The 22,805-nt window shown below is 37.3% G+C and overlaps 1 protein-coding gene across 1 annotated transcript in view; it reads right to left on the reverse strand.

Annotated features, from left to right (window-relative positions):
- Positions 1-22,805, reverse strand: part of CLOCK (clock circadian regulator) — an 87,575-nt gene that overhangs the window by 50,017 nt on the left and 14,753 nt on the right. Inside the window, exons 3-6 of the mRNA XM_045284083.1 lie at positions 9,894-9,983; positions 7,889-7,945; positions 5,115-5,263; positions 2,423-2,514 (exon numbers count right to left, since the gene is read on the reverse strand). Coding sequence (XP_045140018.1) covers positions 2,423-2,514; positions 5,115-5,263; positions 7,889-7,945; positions 9,894-9,940 — 345 coding nt within the window. The 5' untranslated portion in view covers positions 9,941-9,983. The remainder of the gene's footprint in view (positions 1-2,422; positions 2,515-5,114; positions 5,264-7,888; positions 7,946-9,893; positions 9,984-22,805) is intronic.

Genomic DNA, 22,805 nt, shown 5'->3' on the forward strand with positions numbered 1-22,805 from the left:
AAAAAAAAAAACTGCTAACTATTTGTTTGTAAAATAGGCTTATACAAATTTAAAGAACTAATTGCTGGTTACTTAAAGTTCTGTTCCATGGCTAGCTTTAACTAAAAAGCAGTTTCAGGAAAGGGGTGTGTATAGCAGCTGAGAGCTTGGGCTCAGAGGCCAATTCGCTTACAATGAACCCTAGTTGAGCAACTTACTCTGCTTAGCTGTGTTACTTTAGGCAAGTTTCATAATCTCCTTTTATCTCACTCAGTTTGCTCACCTGTAAGTAATATACAGATAATCATAGTGCTTACTTCAGAAAACTGCTGTTGAGGATTCAATGAGTTCATGTGTGAGAAAAGTGCTCAGTTTCTTTCATATTTCAGCCATAGATTAACATTTTTACAATATATTCATATTCTAACAAATTTTCAAGTGGTAACATTAGGTTTAAAAAATAAAGATGGAGTGAATCCAGCATTTACTATTTTATCTAAAGTAAAAATTAAAAATATAGTTCATTATTTGCAAAATAGTATATCTGGATCCATACATTAGTTAATATTAAAAAGATACCTGAGACGTGGCCATTACATATATACATGATGCAGAGAAATGGTTAAGGTCTAAAATAAAAGACCTACAAACATAAGTAAAGAGGCTAGCAAACTGCTTCACAACCCATTACCACCTCAGTTGTTTTCCTGTATTTCCTGTCTATTTCCCATTATGGGACTATTTTCTTTCTCTTAAATAAGACCTCAAAAAAACGTGCCACCACTGCTTCCTATTTATCATTCGTTTTTTGTGAAATTGGTATTAATTCTGTGTACTCTGTGTGCATGGATGCAGGTACTTATGTTACTCCATATAGAAAAGAATGAAATGTAGAAAAATAAAATTAACAGGTATGAGAGGGGTAACATTTTTGTTAATTTGCTAATTGTTTGTAAGAGATGCTATGTTCTGCAACTGTAAGCAAAAATGTCTTCAAGTTGCGTTACACTCAATTAATATAGCCCTTGCAGTCATAGCCCCTTATGTGATAGATAGTACTTCTGGGTCCAATTCACCTGTGGATGAAGTCTCATTTGGAGCATTATCTGCTAACAAATAGGAATGGGATGAGATTGAGTTCTGACCTTAGGAGCAGGTGTGATTTGGACCACATGCTTTGTTTAATGGTTATCTTCGTTACCGTTACTTACAATGGATGCAAGAAATTATACACTGCAGCTCAGAGGAGAAAGAAAACTGTTTCTGGAGTGGCCTGGGAAAGAGCCTGGCTGATTAAGATTAGTAGCAGGCCAATGCCCACTGGAAACAACTTGCCAGAGGCCCCAGGTTATATATGCATAAATAAAATACAGTCCAGAGGCTGAGAACAGATGGTCACATTTAATGAAACCTAACTGCACCATGTGCCTAACTCCTGCAAAACGACCTTTCCTTGCATGGGTCTGGTAAGAAGGTGGGGAAGATACAGATAGGATTCACCTGTGACTAACTGTGAACAGGGTTCCCTGTAATACCATCCTGCTGTGTATAAAATGAGTCCACTGAGAAGCTGGGGGGGTGGGGGGGTGGGGGGGGTGAGCTCATCACTGGCAAAAGCCAGGAGTGGAGCACATCCTCTGGCCCCAGCATCTGGCTGACCCCTGACTGACCTTCGGACTTTGGACTGAAAGGCACTCCCCACCTCATAAGGTACTTCCTTGAACTGCCGTGAGCTCTGTGGGACACTGCAGTGATTCACAGAACCCAGAAACATGAGGGAATACACTCAAGGGAGAAGTGGGGGAACAAGGGAGCAGACGACCATCTTGCAAGAGTTGGGCATTTTCAACCTCTTGGAATTAGCTTGGTATTAATTCTTATAAAAGAAATGATTACCACAAAAGCGTTTTCAAAATAATTTTGTTAGAGAGGACACTTGTGAAGACATTCCATTTAAAAATCTCTACTTCAAATAAGAATTGCTTTTCAAATTATATTTCATTTTTCACTATTTTTAAAAATACATTTATTACCTTGTGTGATTTTTAAAGTGAATTTTAATGTCCTGTTAAAAAAATAGCCCATTAGTAGAATGCATTTACTAAGTGATGAATAACACATATTAATTCTTTGTTGAATGTTGCCATAGTCATCGCAGGTTAAGAACGTGTTAGTTATAAGCTTGTGATTTTTATTAATCCTCTCAAAAACTCAGTACTGAAAATGTAGCTTTATTAATTTACCATACAGTATCATTTGCTTATAATACTTGCTGCCATTAAATTTAATTGAAGGCATAGTTTACATTAGATCTACCTTGAAATTTCACATTGCAATAAGCCTTTTCAATATTAAAACAGTATTGCTAAAACCTAATTAAAAGCAGCCACTCATGAACTTTTTTTTTTGAGGAAAATTATTTTAAAATGAAATCTGGACATACCTCTAGCATTAATTGTGTAAACTCTTCATTACTAAGGAATGTAGGTTTCCAGTCCTGTCGAATTTCACTAGCATCTGACTGTGCCGTGATTTCTGTGAACAAATTATGGGACACATTAGTGGCATCCGTAACCACCAGGGGGAGCACCAAAGTCCTACAAATTGTCTCCTTTAGACCCACTCTAATTACAGATGAGCTCTATAGGCTATAACATTTAGGATTCTAAGATTTAGAAGGTTCAGATCCTAGTAAAATGAAATATTTGAGTTACTGGGGTAAATTAGCTTCTTGAGCTTAATCTCTTGGGAATATCAGCCTTTGTTTTTTCTCTGGGGAGCTTTGGTAGCCTGTGTTGCTGAGATGTCTTCTTGCTTCCCACAGCAACCAAACATTACAATTCATCTATTACTACCATTAAGAACAAGACTAATTAGATCAAATTTTCTCGAAGCATCATAAAATATTTATTACTCCATCTTCTTTTCTTGCCATTCAACTGTCCAGTAGCTTAAGGGTGGAGATACAGACAAGAGCTAGAAGAGGCCAACATCAGCTGAGCAGCTAACAGCAGTTCTGAACACCAGCTGATCTGCTGGAGAGAGGAGGCTTTCTACTCCTGTAAAGAGTTAGTCTCTGAAACCCCCAGGGGGTGGAACTGGGTACATGGCAGTGAGTTCGGTTTGTAGAGTGATTTTTGCTTAGGACTCTCTTTGCATTATGTTCGTAGTGATACTAAGAATTTGGAGATCTGCGGTTTGGGCACACATTTTAATACAATTACTACTATTTTATTTTGCTACACACTGCTATTAGTTACGAGAAAGCTATTCATAGTTGACGGAAGCTGACCAGTTTAGGTAACATTTGTTTTTCCATTTTAAAATGCAAAGATGTTAAAACGAGGCAGAATGAAAATGATAAATGTTCTATATCATACATAATACCTCTACAAAACTTACTTTGCAGTCAAAAGTATGGGCTTTTTAAAAAAACTATCAGATATATAAATATAGCATATTAAAATGGCACCTAAACCTTGGCATGTTAAAAATGCCTGCACTGGAATATGCAGAGTAATTTAGAAACAGAGCCATCGACTCTGTGTCATGGCACCCTCCTCCCCAGCATGAATGACATCAATTATATTGATATATAAAGAGGATTTAAATCCACAAGTTAATCCCATCATGTTTAGTGCATCTCAGGCCTATTTTAGAGTAATAAGTACATAAGAATTTCTTTTCAATTTAAGGCAGATTTTATTTTTGTGAGAAATATATATTCAAATTTAGAAAGCTACATGGTCTACTTCATGTCAAAATTAATCTACTGTCGAGGAAACACATGCATCTAATTTCAATTCATTTAACAATCATTTTGAACTACAATATGATAAGGGAGTGATTTAAAGGAGTATACAATCTAAAGGGGCAATGAGGTTAGAGAAAATCCTATTATACTTTTAGAAGTAAAATGTAACAATAATGGTGGTAATAAAAATGAGAAGAAATTTTTTGACACATGCATAGAAGAATCAATACAGTTTGACAACTGATTAGATAATGGGTACTAAAAAGGATGGAAAGAATCCGAAATACTTTTTAGGTTTGTGGCCTGGGTGACTGGAAGGATACCAAAATCCATACTCTTTGATAAACATTATTTTTATGACTCAATCAAGATGATTTTCTTTAAGTTAACAAATAACAAGTGTTTACTTCTTAGAAATACACCGAAGCAATTAAACCAACCAACTCATCTTTTTAATGACATAGCAGGCCTTCATGGTCTGCTTCTTGATTTTCTTTCACACTTGTAACTTCTTGTGAGAAACTGTGTTCCAGGTCTGTGTGGGTAGCGACAAACTCCTCCTGTTCCTCTGTGTTTGCATATACTATTTTCCTCTGCATAAAATGCAATTCTCCTTACTTAATTTGAAAGAAAGGCAACAAAGAAAGCAACTATCTTGAAGCCATCTTCGACACATTCTTTTCTCTGTGTTTTCACAGCACGTCTACAGTTTACAAGCATAATTATTTGTACAGTAATTATGTTATGTTTGTCTCCCCAGCTTGAGTTATATGAGGGGCCAGCAGGATATAGTTAGCTCTAAATAAATGTTTGAAAGAAAGAACATGTTTGAAAATTTCAACGAGAAAAGACAAAGGTTTTCTCTCTTATCAAAGCTAAGGAAACATTCATTCTTAAGTACCAGAGGTACTACCTCATTATGCTTTAAGGGACCAAAAACAACAACCGAAAAAACCAAACTTGTTGCCATCAAATGTAGGGACCCTTGTAAGGCAGGGTAGAACTTCCCCAGTGAGTTGGAGATTGCAACTTTTTTACAAAAAGCCTCCTCTTTACCCAGTGGTGTAGCAGGTGGTTTCGAATTTCTAACCTTGGAGTTAACAACCCAACAAGGTAACCACTAGCCACTGTTTCTCAACCTTCCTAATGCCGCCACCCTTTCATACAGTTCATGTTGTGGTGCCTCCCCAACCATAAAATTATTTCTGTTGCTACTTCATAACTGTAATTTTGCTACTGTTATGAATCAGGTGACTCCTATGAAAGGGACGTTCAACCCCCAAAGGGGTCAAGACCCACACGTTGAGAAAGGCTGTACTAGGCTCCTCTTTAAGAGAAAGATTGTTATATATTAAAAAAAATTTACAAAGTAAAACTTTACCTTTATGTTTTCGTAAAAAATCAATGCTCTTCTGCAAAACAGTAGATTTGTCCATCTTTCTAGCGTTACCAGGAAGCATGGATCCCAGTTCTTTAATGAGAACATTAAATTGATCTCTACGCTTCTTTTCAGACTTGTTTCTAGACACTCTGATGATATGAGAAATTTAAAAGCAATTTTAAAACTTCATTTAGTTACAAAAATAAGTTACACCATGCCCAATCTGAACATGAGCATACAGCATGCACTTGTATCAACACGTTGTTCCGTGCTGTTGACTCCCATTCATAGCCACCCTATAAGGCAAGAGTAGAACTGCTAATATTTGTTTCTTAGATTACAAACAATATAACTTTAATCTGGGTACTAATTTTTCAACTCAATTGATCATGAAAGAGAATTTTATATAGTAAGCATCTGGGCATACATGTTTTTATGAAATGGGAGGAGGACAAACTGCATTCAAATCTCAAATTCTATTTAATCTAGAATTTATCAAGGATTATTCTTTGCAAAAAAGGTTATTGTATTACTGGTACTGTTTGTGAAGATACAAACTATTAAATAACATCCAGCCAATATAACTTTAAGTCATAAATAGAAACCTAAAAATGAAACCTTCCTGGTGCCCAAGCTTACCCACACACTCTCCCCTTTTCTGCCACTGTACGCCTACAGCCAGCCTCTAACACAAAGCTGAACCCACTTGTTTGCGTATGTTTCTCAACCAAGCAATGGGCTCCAATGGAACAGAGCTTCAAATTCTTTATCAAGGCATGGATAAGCACAACACTTCACAAATAGGAAGGACTCAAGATATATGTGCTAAGTGCACAATCTCTGCCATGCTATGGAAGCAACTTAGGAAAAGCACAGATAAAAAAATAGGCATATTACATTTTGTAAAATATGTCTTTCTGAAAATGGATATAAACAAACATTTTTAATTCTTTGTTGAACTGTATTTTCTAATTGATTTTTACAAAACGTAGTCATTTATCAGCTCTACTTTGGATACATTTCAGTATAGCTCTGGTTCATTACTTTTGGCTATAAGCGTTTCTATAATCCTCTTGCTCTCCCTCCTTGCCTTATGTAATATGAAGCAGTAATCTGTAAACAAACATTTATACTGAAAACTCTTGCGACTTAAATGAGTACAATTATTTATACATCCACTGAAAATTTTGCAACACTTCTAATTACCTACTCTGCAAAGTCAGATTTATAATTCAATATTTGTTTAAGTATAGCATAACATATATTTACAGGTTAGAAGATAATTTTAATTTATGAACTGTATACTGATATTCCAAGTGCTTTCTACCTTGTTAATATACGGAAATTCTTTATTATTAATTGGGAATATATATCATTCCAAGTTTCATCCTGTCCAGAATTTTACAAATTTTCTACCACAATCAGTTTTCAAACATTTCTTTTCTACATGGACTCCTTGGCACTGTCTCCCCTTCCCCCTACCACCATCACCATACCCCCTCACCCAACCCCGAATCCCTTATTCTACTTGCTCTCTCTATAGGTTCATCAATCCTGGGTTTCATATACCGATAATGAAAAAGCATATAATACAACTTCAAGAGGGTGGGCCCCAGTGACCTAACTCCTCTAAGATACCTCCTAATATGTACAAACAAAAGCCAAACCAAACAATATAAAATACAAATTATTTTTGAAAGCAGATCAGGTCCAGCATGCATCATAGGGTGATCTGCTGACAAAGTTTTAACTGTTCAAGTCAAATTTATGCCTTTGATCTTCTATACTCAACTCTCTAATGTACTCTGTTTAGTAACGACTTCCTCATATCCCTCCAATTGTGGATAAAGGGAGTTCACGGAAGTTTATTTCCTATATAGTTCCACAAACTGATCTTGGGTTTCTACTGTCATCCATAGCCTTCTGCAAACCAGATTCTTACATTTTAAGCTCAGATACTAATCCCTTCTTTGACTCTGAAGGGATTATATGCCTCACAATCTTCATGACTGATGATAGTGTGCTTTTCCCGTGTGAACTTAGTTGACATCTCACTTAGATGGCTGTTTGTTTGGAGACAAGCCTTTAAGACCCCAGACACTATTTTATCTAATAGCTGGGCACCATCTTATTTCTTCACCACATTTTGCTACAGTACCATCTCTTCAGTGTTCTCTTCCTGAGGGTGAGTATCAAGCAGAGCCATGATATAAGAGCTAACTGTTCTTAGGTTGGAGGTAGGATTTAGTGTAAACCCAAAACTATTCCTGGATAGTTTTTTTTTTGGGGGGGGGGGGGAGCGGGGTCACTTGGGCATTAACACAAATGTCATGTCATTACATTGTTCAATCCCATCAAGCAGAATTGTACCATCACTTCCATAATCAGTTTCCAAACATAATTCTTTTCAACAGTTTTATTAACACACAATTTACATCTCATAGAACTGAATAGTTTTAATCATTCAAACCTATCAAGGGGGAATTGTACAATCACCATCACATCCATCTGAGAGCATTCCCTCCCTGCAGGGTTGATTCATCTCCAAAATGAGCTGTGCAATCATGACCAGCTCCAGTGCTCGCCCCCCCACCCCTGCCCCCAAACATACTATTTCTTCCTGGGTTCCTTGGCAACGTCTCCCTTTGAGCACCACCCCCCTCTCAATAATATATTGGAATTCTTAAGGGCAGTATGAATGACTGATTTATTATTTACTATTACATGTATTTGTTACCCATTTATTGACTATTTTCCATCTGAAGTAGAGCTACCTTTTTGCCTTGTCCTTGTCATCTTCTTCCACCAATCCATCAAAAATACTATCATCTCTAAAAGAGAAAAACAGTGACTGAGAATGTAGGTGTGGACTCATTAAGCAGCAGCAATGCTAACATGATCTATGAATACCCTAGGAGTTCGGTAAGGTTATCCAACTACGCCGATTCAAACGCGGCTGCATCAAACTAACTTGTCTGCTAATAAAAAAGTAGATAGAAATTTAGCTATGTTTAGTCATAAGTTTATTTGTATATATGAATTTTTAACATATTTACTCAGTTCTATTATGTGTAAAACAGTTTTCCAGGTAAAAATTTATTGTAATCATAGGTTAAACATCTAGCTTCAAAGTGTAAATAAAGGGATAAACTATAGTGTCAGTGTATTTGCCATATACATACCATTTGAAATTATTTTTATTGTAATAGCATAGTTTTAAAAACATATTTACTAAGACATATACTTTATAAAATCATGAATTTTGACCATAAGCAGCACATACATCTGGCACATTAACCTATATTTATATTTATTTGCTAATTTGTTTGACAAATATTTATCAGAACCCATGTTCCAGGCTCTGTTCTAGATGTGGTTACAGAGCAGTGAACAAGACCTTTTGTCCCTGCTCCCGGCAGCTGTTTTCTAGTGAAAATAAAGAAAAAACAAAAACTAAAATGTGTGCTACATCTTATTTTTGGGAGAGGGTAATGTTACTGGGACTCAAGGAAGGGCTTGATGAAGTTGAGACATTTGAGCTGAAATCTAAGTGACAGAAGGGGCTGGCCATGGGAAGATCTAGATAAAAAACACGTTTAACAAATGAAATCAACAGCTATTGCAGAGCCCAAAGCGATGGGCAGTGGTCCAAGCAGGCCTAAGACTCTAGTAGAGTACATATCTTTACTGTTCAACTATTAGAAAAAGAACAAGAGCTGCTTAGAGATGTCAAAATTTACTTCTGTATACAATCCCAGCAGCAAAACTCCTAAGAAAGCCCCTATAGAAGAATCACACAGGTCCAAAGTCATCCTTATCATTTATTAGTGTGTGACCTTAAACAAATTACTTAACTTCTCTGATCTATAGTTTTCTCATCTGTAAAACTCATGAAATTATTGTAAGGTTAAATCAAGTAGCATTATAAAAAGCATACTGAATAATACTTTTTAAAGAGTAGGTGCTTAAAAAATATCACTGTATTTTATCAAGTCATATTTGATATGGTGATTATATATATTAACAAACAAAACTAAAATCACACTCACTGCCATTAAGTCGGTTCCGACTCATAGCAACCCTATAAGACAGGGTGGAACTGCCTCTGTCAGTTTCCAAGGCTATAAATCTTTATGGGGCTCTTTTCTCCTAAATAGCTGCTGGTGGGTTTAAACTGCTAACCTTGTGTTTTGCAGTCTAACAGGTAACCTACTAGGCCACCAAGCTCCTTTAGTGGGGTATATATTAACCATTATTTTATATGTCACCAAGAAAGAATCAAACTACCAAGATAGGAAATTGTAGGATGCATCCCATTTCCAGAGATGTTAGCAAAACAATAAAAAATTGGTTTTCAAATAAAAGAAATACAGCTACTTACCCTTTCTTCATGATTAAGATTTAAAGATAAATATTTAAAGGAATGAAACGTTAACTGTAGTAACTCTTACCCATTACAAATGCTATGTTAAGGTATCAAGATAGAGAAGAGAGGAAATTCCCAGAAAGCATTTTGAATAGTCACAATGTTTGTTCTTCAGAGCAGTTCTGACCAAACCACACAAAATTAGAGCACAAAACCAGTTTAGAACGTGGCTCTAGGTAAAAATGATGCACTGCATGTGTAATACAGTCTAATACTATGTCTAATACAGAAAATGAGGCTAAAGTCATTATGTCTAAACATAAACATTCTTCCAGCTTTTGATTGAGACCATTATTCGACTACTGAATTTTAAAATAGCTTTAAATAATTAAAAGTGAGTTTCTAAAACTTACCTGTCAACAATTGAGCTCATTTTACTACAGCTTACGGTAAACAACATAACATATTACGTTTTCGTCTTGTGGTAGACATTTGTACTTCTCCTTAGGTGAAAAGAGAAATAATTGGCCATTAGTTCTCTAAAATAATTGACTTCTTCAAATAAAGTGACTTTGAGAAATACTCTGTCATCACAGGCTTCAAAATCTTTTTCGTTGTCCTTTATTCAAAAGGCTAAAATATACAAGCAAATACCTTTTGCTATCCCAAACTGAGGTTTTTTTCTCCCCCTTCTAAAAAGGGACAATAGGAGAAAAAGGATTCAGGTCAGTAATTCAAGATAATCAAAATGGGAAAGCATAAAAAAAACAAAACAACCGCTTAATATCTACTATATACATTATGATTAAACCCATTATTGAGTCGATTTAGACTCACTTCCACCTTATAGAGCAGAGAACAACTTCCCCATAGGGTTTTCCAGACCGTAAATCTTTGCAGAAGCAGACTGACACATTTTTCTTTGGTGAGGCAGGTGGGAGGAATGAACTGCTAACATTTAGGTTAGCAGCCAGGCATTTTAACCACTACATTGGCTCTAGCAACACTGTCTAATCAGCAGGTGTCAACAAATGTTTGCTGAAAGTCTATATTCTGCTAGACAGTGTGTTAGGATTTGGGAATACAAAGATGAAAGAGAAGGAAGGTCTTTGTGGGCAAAACTCTGCAACTGAGTAGGGAGACAGCTATCTAAATAATGTTAAGAGGTATAATGAGTATTCCGTGTAAACAGCAACACTGGGAAAGGAACGATTAAGGGCACCCATGAGAACGGGAGGAAAGAATCTTGATGACAATGTGTGTGGGTTGGATCCTTGCTGCGGAAAGTAGAAAGTATGGTCCAAAGACCTGCAGAATTAGCATCATCTAAAAACTTGTAAAAAGATACATTCTGAAAAAAAAAAAAAAAAGATACATTCTGTGCCCCGCCATAGCCCAACTGCACCAGAACTGACATTTTAACAAGATCCCCACATGAAGCATATGAACATTTCATTTGAGAACCATTAGACTAGCAGACAGGAAGAGGTAGTAACTGAAAGGATTCTAAGCCTTGGAAATGGCACAGACTTTCATGAGATGCCAGAGCATCATATTTGAGAGACTCAAGTGGTTGAGCACTACATTTAGAGGGGAAAAAATGCAAGCCATAGTTTCAACATTTTAGTCATTGGAGCATAAAGTGGGAAGAGGAGAGGCAGAGATGGTGGTAAGAAAAAGTAGAGAAGACGTTATCATAAAGAGCCTTACATTCACGCGAAGTACTAAACTGCTTTACAACAAAATCAGAAGCCTAAAAGTTGTCTCTGTGCTCGCTACCACTCAGCTCATTGTCATTGAGTCACTCGTAGTGACCCTACAGAACAAGGTAGAACTGCCCCTGGAGGTCTCTGAGGAGCGGCTAGTAGTTTTGGACTGCTGACCTGGCCAGTAGCAGCCCAACATGTTACCACTAAGCCACCAAAGAGTAAGGCAGGTTTAATATGTGCACGATATGCCCTATTATCCTGGATTAAATATTGAAAACAAATTTTTTAATGTATAAGGAAGAGTTTTATATCAAGAAGTAACATTATACCAAGAAGGCATCCTACCCCAGTCCAACTCAAGGTCACAAGTCTGATGCAGGGCAGGGTCCTCTGTACATTCACATAGCTGCAGGCTGACGAAGTATAACGGTGAAGAAGGATGCATAAGATAACAGGCCAGTGGATGCAGAATCACATGGATCAAAGGTCAGTCGTAGTATGGGAGGGTGCCAATAGCTCTCAGGCTCAGGCAGCCCACATGGAACCACCCTGTGCGCTGCACGTGAAGCCAGAGAAGCGCCTGCAACCTGAGCTCCTTGTAGCCAGCGTTCCCAGGTGAGGGGCGCTCGTCTCCAGGGACTTGCATGTGGGCAGCGGCCAGTTTGGGGTACCCATGCGGCGTCCCTCTCGTGGTGAGAGGTGAGCAGGTGCTCCGGGAGCTTGTTTCTATCACCCCAAATTTTTAATTCTGCTAAGTATCCTAAAATTTTGAGGCAAAAGAAATTCTTTATTATCTTTCAATCTAAAATTTAGAAAATAATGTAAATTGTGGCAGCTACATAATCTCCTGTCAATTTGAGTAAAGGAGTGGAGTCTAGTCTGTTAATCAGGTCATAGCCAGTCAGGCCTCTGTGTGGGCGTGGCCTGCTCCTGAGGATTTTGGGAACTCCTATCGTCATCCTTGGAGGGGAGACACACTCTCTCTGCTTTGTCTTCCTGCTGATAAGACACATGGAGACATGCTGATGGAGTCAGAGCCCTGGAGCTGGAGAAGCCACGTTGAGACCCACGCCAGTGCTGAGAGTCTTCCACCACCACTGGATCCATAAGACTTTCCACCCACTGGTCTGTGATCTTCCTGCATTTGGCGTCATTGCATGTGTTGCACGAGTCGAAGGAGTAATTTATACACTATTATCAGCCATGTGGGCTAATATTGGACTTATGGACTTGATCTGGACTGGGCTGGGATGTTTTCTTAATGTACAATTACTCTTTGCTATAAAGCTCTTATACACACGAGTGTCTCTGGATTTGTTTCTTGAGACTCAGACTAACACATAAATTAATATAAAATTCCAACTCAACAAGATTAAAGGTGTGTTAGTAACAGTGGATTCTAAAAACTTTCGTTTTCAAATATACTTACCTGAGTAGAAGAGAACAAGAACCCTTGATATTTGCCCATGTGAGAAAGGTTAGGAGTTCTTAAAGAAAACTGGTGGATGAGTTAAAAGTAAAAATAAAAAGGACTAGCTACAGTATTAAGATTTTAAGAGTTCAAAGTTAAGATGACTTAAGGGCACCCAATAAATGTATTTAATTATCAAAAAGTAGAAATAAAGCAAACTAGGAAAAAAAAGACTCAAGTGGTCTGGGTTTAAGAAAAAATAAAATAAAATAAAAATAGTTCCATGTAAAACAAAACAAAAAAGCCCTCTAGATATCTTACCCCTCGGATCAACATATTGGTCTGATTGGCTCAAAAGGAGGAAGAGTACAACTGAAGTGGATTTAGAGACTTTAGTGACATACAAGTTCATTTCAAACATATTTTGAAAAAATGTATGCGGGTGTGGCTGACTCTAAGAAGAGTAAATCCAAAATGGATTAGAAGATACTGTTAAGAGGCACTGAACCAGTTCCATTTCACTGTGACCATATGTACAATAGGACAAAACACTGCCTAGTCCTCTACTATCCTCACAACTGATGCTATGTCTGAGCCCATTACTACAGTCACTCTGTCGATCCATCTTGTTAAGGGCCTTCTTCTTTCCCACTGCCCCTCTATTTAACAAGCATGAAGTAATTTTCCAGGGACTGGTTTCTCTAGATACCATGTCCAATGTAAATGAGACATAGTCTCAACAGCATTCTTTACTAGGCTAATTAAAATTGTTTTTCACAATATTCTTCCAAAAAGTATTCATTATCCCATTACTGAGCATGACTATATCTTCTTTCCAAACCAATTAAAGAGACTCAGGTGGCCTTGGTGGGTTATATATTGGGCTACCTTGAGGTCAGCAGTTCAAATACAACAGCTGCTCCATGGGAGAAAGATAAGGCTTTTTGCTTCTGCAAAGATTTACAGCCTTGGATATCCAGAGGCAGTTCAACTTGAAGGCATACATATGTATATGTATGTATATAAGTACATATATGCATACGTATGAAGATGTGTGAAAACACACAAAACAAATAAATTCAGTGATTTCTACATGTACACCTCTGTGACATTGGTTACATACTTGGGTCACTTTTCTTGGTAACCATTTCCAAATGATTCCCCTACCATTAACATAAACTCACTGCTTCATAAGCTTTTCATCTAACCTTGTGAGTTGCAGTTATTAACTTGAGCACATAAAGATAGTGCTTTAAAAGAGCACAATACTCAAGGAAAGCATTCTCTCCTAATTCATCCACTAAACTATTTTCTGGAGTCCTTGAGTGGTGCTAAGGAGCCCTGTGGCATAGTGGTTACCTGTTGGGCTGTGATCTGCATGGTTGGCTGTTTGAAACCACCAGCAGCTTCTTGGGAGAAAGACTGGGCTTTTTACTCCTGTAAAAAGTCAGTCTGAGGAACCCACAGGGGGGTTGTATGTAAAATGCAAAGAAAGAACTAAAGTAGGCCTGACTGAGTACCTGAAAGCAATTGCTAGACAAAGATTCTCCCTAAACTCCTTCATATGTGTCAACCCCCTTCAAGTACGGTCCTATTTTCCAGCTCCTTTTTACAGAAAAAACTGCTTATTAGTTGGATATAACTGCTGTTTCAGCATCCTTCTTTCTATTGTCTCATAAACTTTTATGTATGGCTTCAGCAGTCTATACATGTATGAAGTTTAAATAGTTCAGTTTTACAAAACTTGTTTAAAAAAATGAAAAATGCTCTGACTGCCATTTGCCCCTGTTAAGCACTTTAATCTGTCTCTCTGGATATTTAACTCCGTATCTCAGGCATCTTACTTCCACTTTTCCATCCTTGCCATACAAAGTTCTCCAAATTCCAAATAAAATTTTGATTAGGTGGCTAAATTTTAAAGGGTTCTATTATTATGGCTGTAAGCATTGGGCTGCTGACCCACAGGTTAGCAGTTTAAACTCACCAGCCTCTTTCTGGGAAAAAAAGATGTGGCCAATCTGCCTTTTGTAAAGATTAGAGCCCAGAAAACCATATAGGGGTACAGTGATCTTTTGGGGTTGCTATGAGTCAGAATTGACTCAATGGTAACAGTTTTGGCTTTTTACCTCCTACAATACTTTCCAAAAAATGGAGGACATAGAAGGTATACAATTTTTTGAGGTGTCCCCAATCGGAAACTGTCATGCAAATGAACAAACAAAAAACAAACTCATTGCCTCAAGTTGATTCTAACTCACAGCAACCCTACAGAACAGAGTAAAACTGCCCCTGTGGTTTCCAAGACTAACTCTCATGGGATTAGAAATTCTTATGGGATCATCTTTCTTCCAGAAACTGTCATTAGTTTATTCTTAATCAACGCTTTAGTTGGATACTGAATACCAAGACTGGAAAACATTTTTCCTTCAAAATTTAAAAGTTCCACAGTTTTCCAGTTTTCAGTTTGGTATTCAGAAATTCAGAATCATTTTGCGCTCTGATCCTGTATTTGCGCCCAATATTTTTCCACTCTGAAAGCTCTGCTACGTTCTACAATTTAACAGTGGTGTGCCCTATTGCAGATATACTTTCATGTCTGTACTGGCCACTCAATGGGCTCTTTCTACCTGAACATGTGCACTCTGTAATTCAGAGGAATTTTCTTGAACCAATTCATTTTTCTAGAATCTCCAATTTACTTTCACTAGAGCTCTTATTTATTTGAATAAGGAGCCCTGGTGGTGCTGTAGGGTAGTCGTTGAGCTGATAATTGCATAGTCAGTGGTTCAAACCCACCTGCTGCTTGGGAGAAAGATGCAAAGATGCTGGCTTTGTTCCTATAAAGATGGATCCCCACAGAAACCCTATATAGGGATGCAAAGAGTTGGGCTTGATTTGATGACGTTGGTTTGGGCTTCGTTTTCTGGATTTTGGGACTACAGGAGACACTAACAGTTACTCTAATGTTTTTTCCTCCCTCCTATTTCTCATCACTTCCTCTCTTAACTTTATTTATTTAAATAATTTTATTGGGGGCTCATACAACTCTTATCACAATCCATACATATGGATACAATATTTTATCTCTCTGAAAGTATTTGTTAGAATTTTTACCTGCCTATATAGTCTCAATTTACAGTGTTTGGGCTTGTTTCTCACATCAAAGGCTTCCCTCAAGTCTTGTGATCTTTGACCACATTGTCATATTATGGGTCAGGCATTAGAAAGATCACTAGAGGGACGGTGTGCTAAGTTTGTTGACGGTAACTTTACAGGAGGGACATTAAGGGTTGAAAATTCCTTTGAAGAATGTTCAATGTCAGAATCTTCAGATTTTTTGGGGTTTAGTATATAATACGGAAGACTTGGGTTTTTTTTGCTTGTTTAAAAAAAAACCTGGGTTCTAGCCTGGGTTCTAATATGCCTAAAAGTTTTTCAGTCTGGTACCACACGTTTTCACTAAGTACCCTTCTATTTTATCATCTTTAGAAATCAAATCTCCAGTCTTCTGCTGGAATTAGGAAGAGGTTGTTGCCAGGGTTTCCAAAATCAGGGCAAGGAACTATGAAGTACAATCAATCACCTCTTGAATTGTACTGGTTTTCAGTCTCATAAGTAAAGGGTGTTTTAATTTCCAAACATTTTAGAGGTTCTTTGCCACACAAAAAAGTTTGTTTCTTAGCTTTCCTGCAGCTGGTCTAGGATACTAGGATCTGTAAATCAGTTACTACACATCCATCTGCTTTTCAGGTTCCAAAATTTTATTGCTACTGTTTCCTCTCCCATTCTTTGCTTTTGTGCCATTATATCTTCGGTAAAAACTTTCACTTTAGTTTTAATTCATTTGCAAGAGGAAATGGAACTGAATTGCATTCTGTTTGCCATCTTTCAATAGGAAGTCTGCACTCTCTTCATCATCTTAAATCAGGCTTCCATCCGAAGCACTCCTCTGAGATCAATTAATACATTTTGCCGAATCTAGTGAATGCCTTACCCTTTTTAAAACCTCTTAGCAGACTGTGGCACAGCTGGTCACATCTGCATTCTTAAATAAGTTTCTTCACTTCTGTGGAAGAACACTTTCTTGCTTTTCCATCCATCTCACTGGCTGTTCATGCTTCTCTGATATAGGTTGAGGAGTTTCAGGGTGAAATCCTGGGCCTCTTCTTATGAATCTATCACACTTCCCAGATATTTCATGTGGACATAAGATTCCTAGTACCTCTTTATGTCAATGGCTCCAAATCCAGATTCTCCACTCAAGTCATATATAGTTGTCTAAAATATATTATAGCCAACACAGAACTCCTAATTCTCTTTGATAAATTGCGTCTCTCTGTTTTCTCGTCAACCTGATTTACTCTTTCCATTACTTACTAGGCTCCAGCAGTACCTGCCCTCGCTTTCTTGAGCATCCATGGTCATGCTTGTTTCCATGAGCCATAATGCACTTCTCTCACAGTTCCTCTTTCTTGTCATTTGGATCTCACCTGAACTGCCTCTTTGATGAGACCCTCTTTAAACCTGCTACAAGCAGTCACTGGTTTCTATTGCATCACCTATTTTAATTGTCTGCACAATACTAACCACACATTTCTCATTTGTTTCTTATTTGTCTTTCCTCCCTCTGGGCTGAAATCTTTAAGAGAACTGGGATGCTCCTGTCTTGTTCAACACTGTATCTCCAGTATCTAAAATAGTACCTGAAAGACAGATGGCTGCTATACAATAAACAAATCATATGAACAAATCAACATAAAAGAAAACATTAAAATAAAAATGTTCTTCAAATTAGCATGGAAAAACAGTTCTTTAATTCTTTTCTACATTTTTCTGGAAAAATGCCATTTCATGGTCTCTCTTATGATGAAACTCTTTTTTTTTTGTAACTCTTTCTTTACCTTTTCTATTTTGAATCTTTGAACTTACTCTTCAAAAAACTCTAGGTTCAATGTATTCTTCTACATGGTTGACCATTAATCTCAGAATTCTATTTAAATGTTTAAAAGGTTACATTTATTCAACTTATATAGAAGCTTATCATAAAACTTAGAATTATGTCAAGTATACATAAATTTGATATTTATAAATTGATAATTTATAAATTATTAAGGGTTAATGAGGGAGGGGGAAGTAGGGAAGGGGGGGGAGGGGAAAAAAGGAAAATGAGCTAATTCCAGGAACCCAAGAGGAAAGCGAATTTTGAGAATTATAAGGGCAACAAATGTATAAGTGCACTTTACACAATTGATCTATGTATTGTGATGAATTGTATGAGCTCCAAGAAAATGATTTTGTTAAAAAAAAACAACAAAGTAATTGATTAATAAAAAAATAAAACTAAAATTGTAAGTTGGTAGCACTTTGAATTCATTAAACATTTTTACAATGTTTAAGTCATAAATGTATTTTTAGTTGAAAAGTTTAAAGCAAATATAAGCTTAGGGCAGACTTGATTGCTTTCAATGTGCATTTTTATAAAGTAAGGAAAAGGTACAATGTATTAGACTAAAGGATGGTAATTAAATTTTTCAGCTCAATGTGTATTTAAAATCAAAATGAATTTTTAGGGCTGAAATAATATGCAACTAAGAAATTAATGAAGTTAATTAACAGCAGAGAATTTCTTAAGGCATTTATTATTATTAATTATTTTATTGGGGGGGGTCTCACAAATCTTATAACAATCTATCATTCAATTGTATTAAGCACACTTATACATATTTTGCTATCAACATTTCCAAAACATTTTCTTCTACTTCAGTCCTTGGTATCAGTTCCTCTTTTTTCCCCTCCCTCCCCTACCCTCCCACCACATAAATCCTTGAATTATGTATTATTATTGTTATTTCTTATCTTACACTGTTCATTGTCTCCCTTCACCCACATTTCTGGGGGTGGAGGGAATCTATATATCCAACCATGTGATGGCTTCCCCCCCAAGCCCCCAATCTCCCGACCCTCATGATATTGTTACTCCCACTACTGTCCCTGAGGAGTTTATCTGTCCTAAATTCCATGTGTCGAGAGTTCTTAGCTGTACCAACATGTGTACTCTGGTCTAGATGGATTTGTAACGTAGAACTGGGTCATGGTAGTGGGTGGTGGGGGTGGGGGTGGGCAGAGGAAGCATTCAGGAACTAGAGGAATGTTTCATTGGTGCTATACTGCACCCTTGTTGAATCATCCCTTCTGTGGAGGGATGTAAAATTGTCTACAGATGGGCTTTGGGTCTCCACTCTGACCCCTCTCATTTACATCGATTTAACTATTTGTTTTGGATATTTCGATACTTGACCCCAACAACACTTCATGATCAAACAGGCTGGTGTGTGTCTTCCATGTGGGCTTATTTGCTTCCCTGCTAGATGGCCACTTGTTTAACTTTAAGCCTTTTAGACCCCAGATGCTATATCTTTTGATATCGGGGCACCATCAGCTTTCTTCACCACATTTCCTATGCATCCATTTTGTCTTCAGTGATTGTGTCAGAAAGGTGAGTATCAAAGAGTGCCGGGTTATTAGAACAAAGTGTTCTTGCGTTTAGGGAGACCTTCAGTAGAGGCCCAAAGGCCGCCTGCTATCTTAATTCAGTGTACATAAATATATGTACACTGACCTCTATTTCTATCATTATAAATTAATATATTTACATATACACATGTCTATAGCTATACCTCTATAGATAGCTTTTGCATCCTAGTTCTTTTCTCTAGTTCCTTTCACCTTCCTCCTGTCCCACTGTCATGCTCACCCTCCATTTGGCTCTCAGTAATTTCTCTTGGAAATATTGCACTTGTAGGGCCTTTTATTATAGTAGCCCTTAATACAGATGCCATGATCTCCATAAAGGAGATAATATGTGGTGAGAGCTATTATTTAACATAGTAAGCACAAATGATAACTCCCTTTTTACAGACCAATAAAATGTAAACATTTGTAACATGACAAAAAGTTACTATCTTTTGTATACAAGGGCTTTTCTTTCAAAGTTAATCTAAAAGGCTAAAACCAAAGCCAAAAATAAGCAAAAACTGTAACTGCGCTATGAGAAAAGTATATGTCTAGTCAGTATAAAAATGATGGCTAGTGGAGGTAAAGGACATTTATAGAGGTCTAAATACAGGCATGTGCATATGTAAATATATTTATATATCAGGATGGGGAAGTAGATCTATGTGCATATATTTATAGGTTTAGTATTAAGTAGCAGATGGGCATTGGGCCTCCTCCACTCAAGTACTCCCTAAATGCAAGAACACTTTGTTCTATTACATTGGCATTCCATGATGCTCACCTTCCTGACACGATCACTAAAGACAAAGCAGGTGCATAAGCAAATGCAGTGACGAAAGCTGATGGTGCCCATCTATCAAAAGATATAGTGTCTGAGGTCTTAAATGCTTGAAGATAAAGAAGTGGCCATCTAACTCAGAAGCAACAAACCCCACATGGAAGAAGCACACCAGCCTGTGTGATCATGAGGTGTTGATGGGATCAGGTATCAGACATCAAAGAACAAAAAAATCATATCATTGTGAATGAGGGGGAGTGTGGAGTGGGGACCCAAAGCCCATCTGTAGGCAACTGGACATCCCCTCACAGAAGGGTCACAGGGAGGAGACAAGCCAGTGTAGCAATGATGAAACATACAACTTTCCTCTAGTTCTTTAATGCTTCCTTCCCCTCGCTATCATGATCCCAATTCTACCTTACAAATTTGGCTAGACCAGAGGATGTACACTGGTACAGATAGGAACTGGAAACACAGGGAATCCAAGGCAGATGATCCCTTCAGGACCAGTGATGAGAGTGGCGAGAAAGGAACTGGGAGGGTGGAGGGAAGGTGGGGTAGAAAGGGGGAACTTATCACAAGGATCTACATATAATCCCTCCCTGGGGGATGCACAACAGAAAAGTGGGTGAAGGGAGACATCGGACAGTGTAAGACACGAAAAAATAATAATAATTTATAAATTATCAAGGGTTTGTGAGGGAGGGAGGACAGGGAGGAAGGGGGGAAATGAGGAGCTGATACCAAGGGCTGAGGTAGAAAGCAAATGTTTTGAGAATGATGATGGCAACAAATGTACAAATGTATTTGACACAATGGATGGATGGATGGATTATGATAAGAGTTGTACGAGCCCCCAATAAAATTATTTTTTAATAAATGATTGCTAGCTAGACAGCAACAAAACATTGGGTAAATACTGAGCTATGTAAATATAAATTATTTTTTTAAACTTCATATATTATCCAGAAATTACATATTGAATGCCACATACAAGTGTCCAATATTGTGCTAATGCTCATTTTTAAATGGGGAGACACTGCTCTAGCAGTGCTTACCAGAGGTGTGCACAAGGTGCTATTGAACACATAGGAGAAATACCAGGAAGCTCAGAAAGCCTCTTGGAAGAAGCAACACCTAAGCTGAGATTTGAAGGCTGGAGGTCACCAACGAAGAGATGGGAGAAATGTGAACTATGCCTTAAGAACAGCATCTGCAAAGGCCTAGAGATTTAAGAAATAACTGATTTTAAGACTCCACAGTTTAGCAAACCCAGAGCAAAACACTAGGACTAGGGTGGGTTAATAGAGGTGATGATAAGAGATGAGAATGGTGAGGTGAGAAGACCATTTCTATTTCATAATGAGGATGTGAAGGCACTGAAGGGCTTTAGGCAGAATATCACATCAACAGATTTTTTCTTTCTTCTTTTGAAAGGTCACTGTGGCTCTGATGGACTGGATTAAGGGCAGTAAGACTTCAGTCAGGGAGATTAGTGTTAAGTAAGCTACAATAAAAATTAAGGCAAAATAATATAAAAGAATACTAAGAAATACATGAATGTAAGTGATACTACAAAAGATGACTGGATAGAGGTTAGTGACTGATAAATGACCAGAAGTGAAGAGCAGGGCTCAATCAAGAGTGTCATCAAAATTCTGGTTTGGACACATCTGTGGAGCTACGGAGCACAGAAAGAGGGTGTGGGAAGAGATAAAGGCAGTTCTACTCTGTCATGCAGATATAAGCTGAAATTAACTGACATAATGGCAGTAAGTTCTTTTCTTTAGTTTCTTAAAATTTGGTAAGAGGTGTCAATAGCTTGAAAACATCTATGCTGCTTGACCCAGTAATTTCACTCTGAGAAGCAGTAGCATGTCCTAAGGTCCGTATTTACTGATTATTTAGAATAGTAAAACTAGAGAAGCTAACTGTCCTATTACAGAAACAAACATCAAAATATTTCAAACACAAATTTAAATAAACCAAAGTTCTCAACTATAGTTATGAGTAAGCTTATATATGTTTTTAAACTATCCTTTCTAAACTGTCCCCTATGAACATGCATTACTTTCATAATCAGAAAAAGTATTTCATTTTTCTTTAAGCTGTTCAGTACCAGAGCCCTGAGTACACATAAAGGAGTCCTGGTAGCTTAGTGGTTAAATGCTCAGCTACAAAGCAAAATGTTGGCTGGTGGTAGGAACGCTGCGGCAGTGTGCTTCCTTAAAGATGTATAACCGTGGAAACCCTATGTGGCAGTTCTACTCTGTCCTATATGCTGTGAATAAAATTCAACTTTGCAATGGGTTTGAATTGTTTGAGGTTTGACTACACGTAAAAAACCTGTCCCCTAGAGAGAAACACAGGTGATGTGCTCCTGTCCAGATTTACAGCTTTGGAAACCCTGCACAGGGTCTCTGAGTCAGAAGTGATTAAATGGTAGTGGGGTTAGGATACATAAAGAAGCTACACATAAAAAGAACACTCCAGAGGACAAAAACGTAACAGAGGATTTACTGTTCACATTAATTTAAAGACAATAAAACCTTTCAATTTTTCCTGATTACAAAATTAATAATTATTTTTTATCAGCTAACTCAAGAACCTGATGTAAAAAAATTAGGAAGCTTAATTTTTTTAAAACCTAATAACCTATTGACCCACTGACCTACTTAAGAATTTAGGTTAAATCTGATATCACAGTTGTTTCTGGGACTGGCGGATCCATGCACATTAATTAAAAGTAATGCTAGCATAATACAAAATCCAAGCAACTATCTTTCAACTGAGTTTTTTTTTCACCACTTAAAAAAAAAACCTTTGCAATTTGCTTCTGTGGATACTGAGTTAGTCTGTTATAACTAAAATGACAATAATTTTTAAGATAAAAATCTTAACTTATCAAAAA

This window comes from Echinops telfairi, unplaced genomic scaffold (assembly GCF_000313985.2).
Source record: "Echinops telfairi isolate 266 unplaced genomic scaffold, ASM31398v2 ScPeMD7_7468;HRSCAF=8506_0, whole genome shotgun sequence".
In the NCBI taxonomy this organism is placed as follows: Eukaryota; Metazoa; Chordata; class Mammalia; order Afrosoricida; family Tenrecidae; genus Echinops; species Echinops telfairi.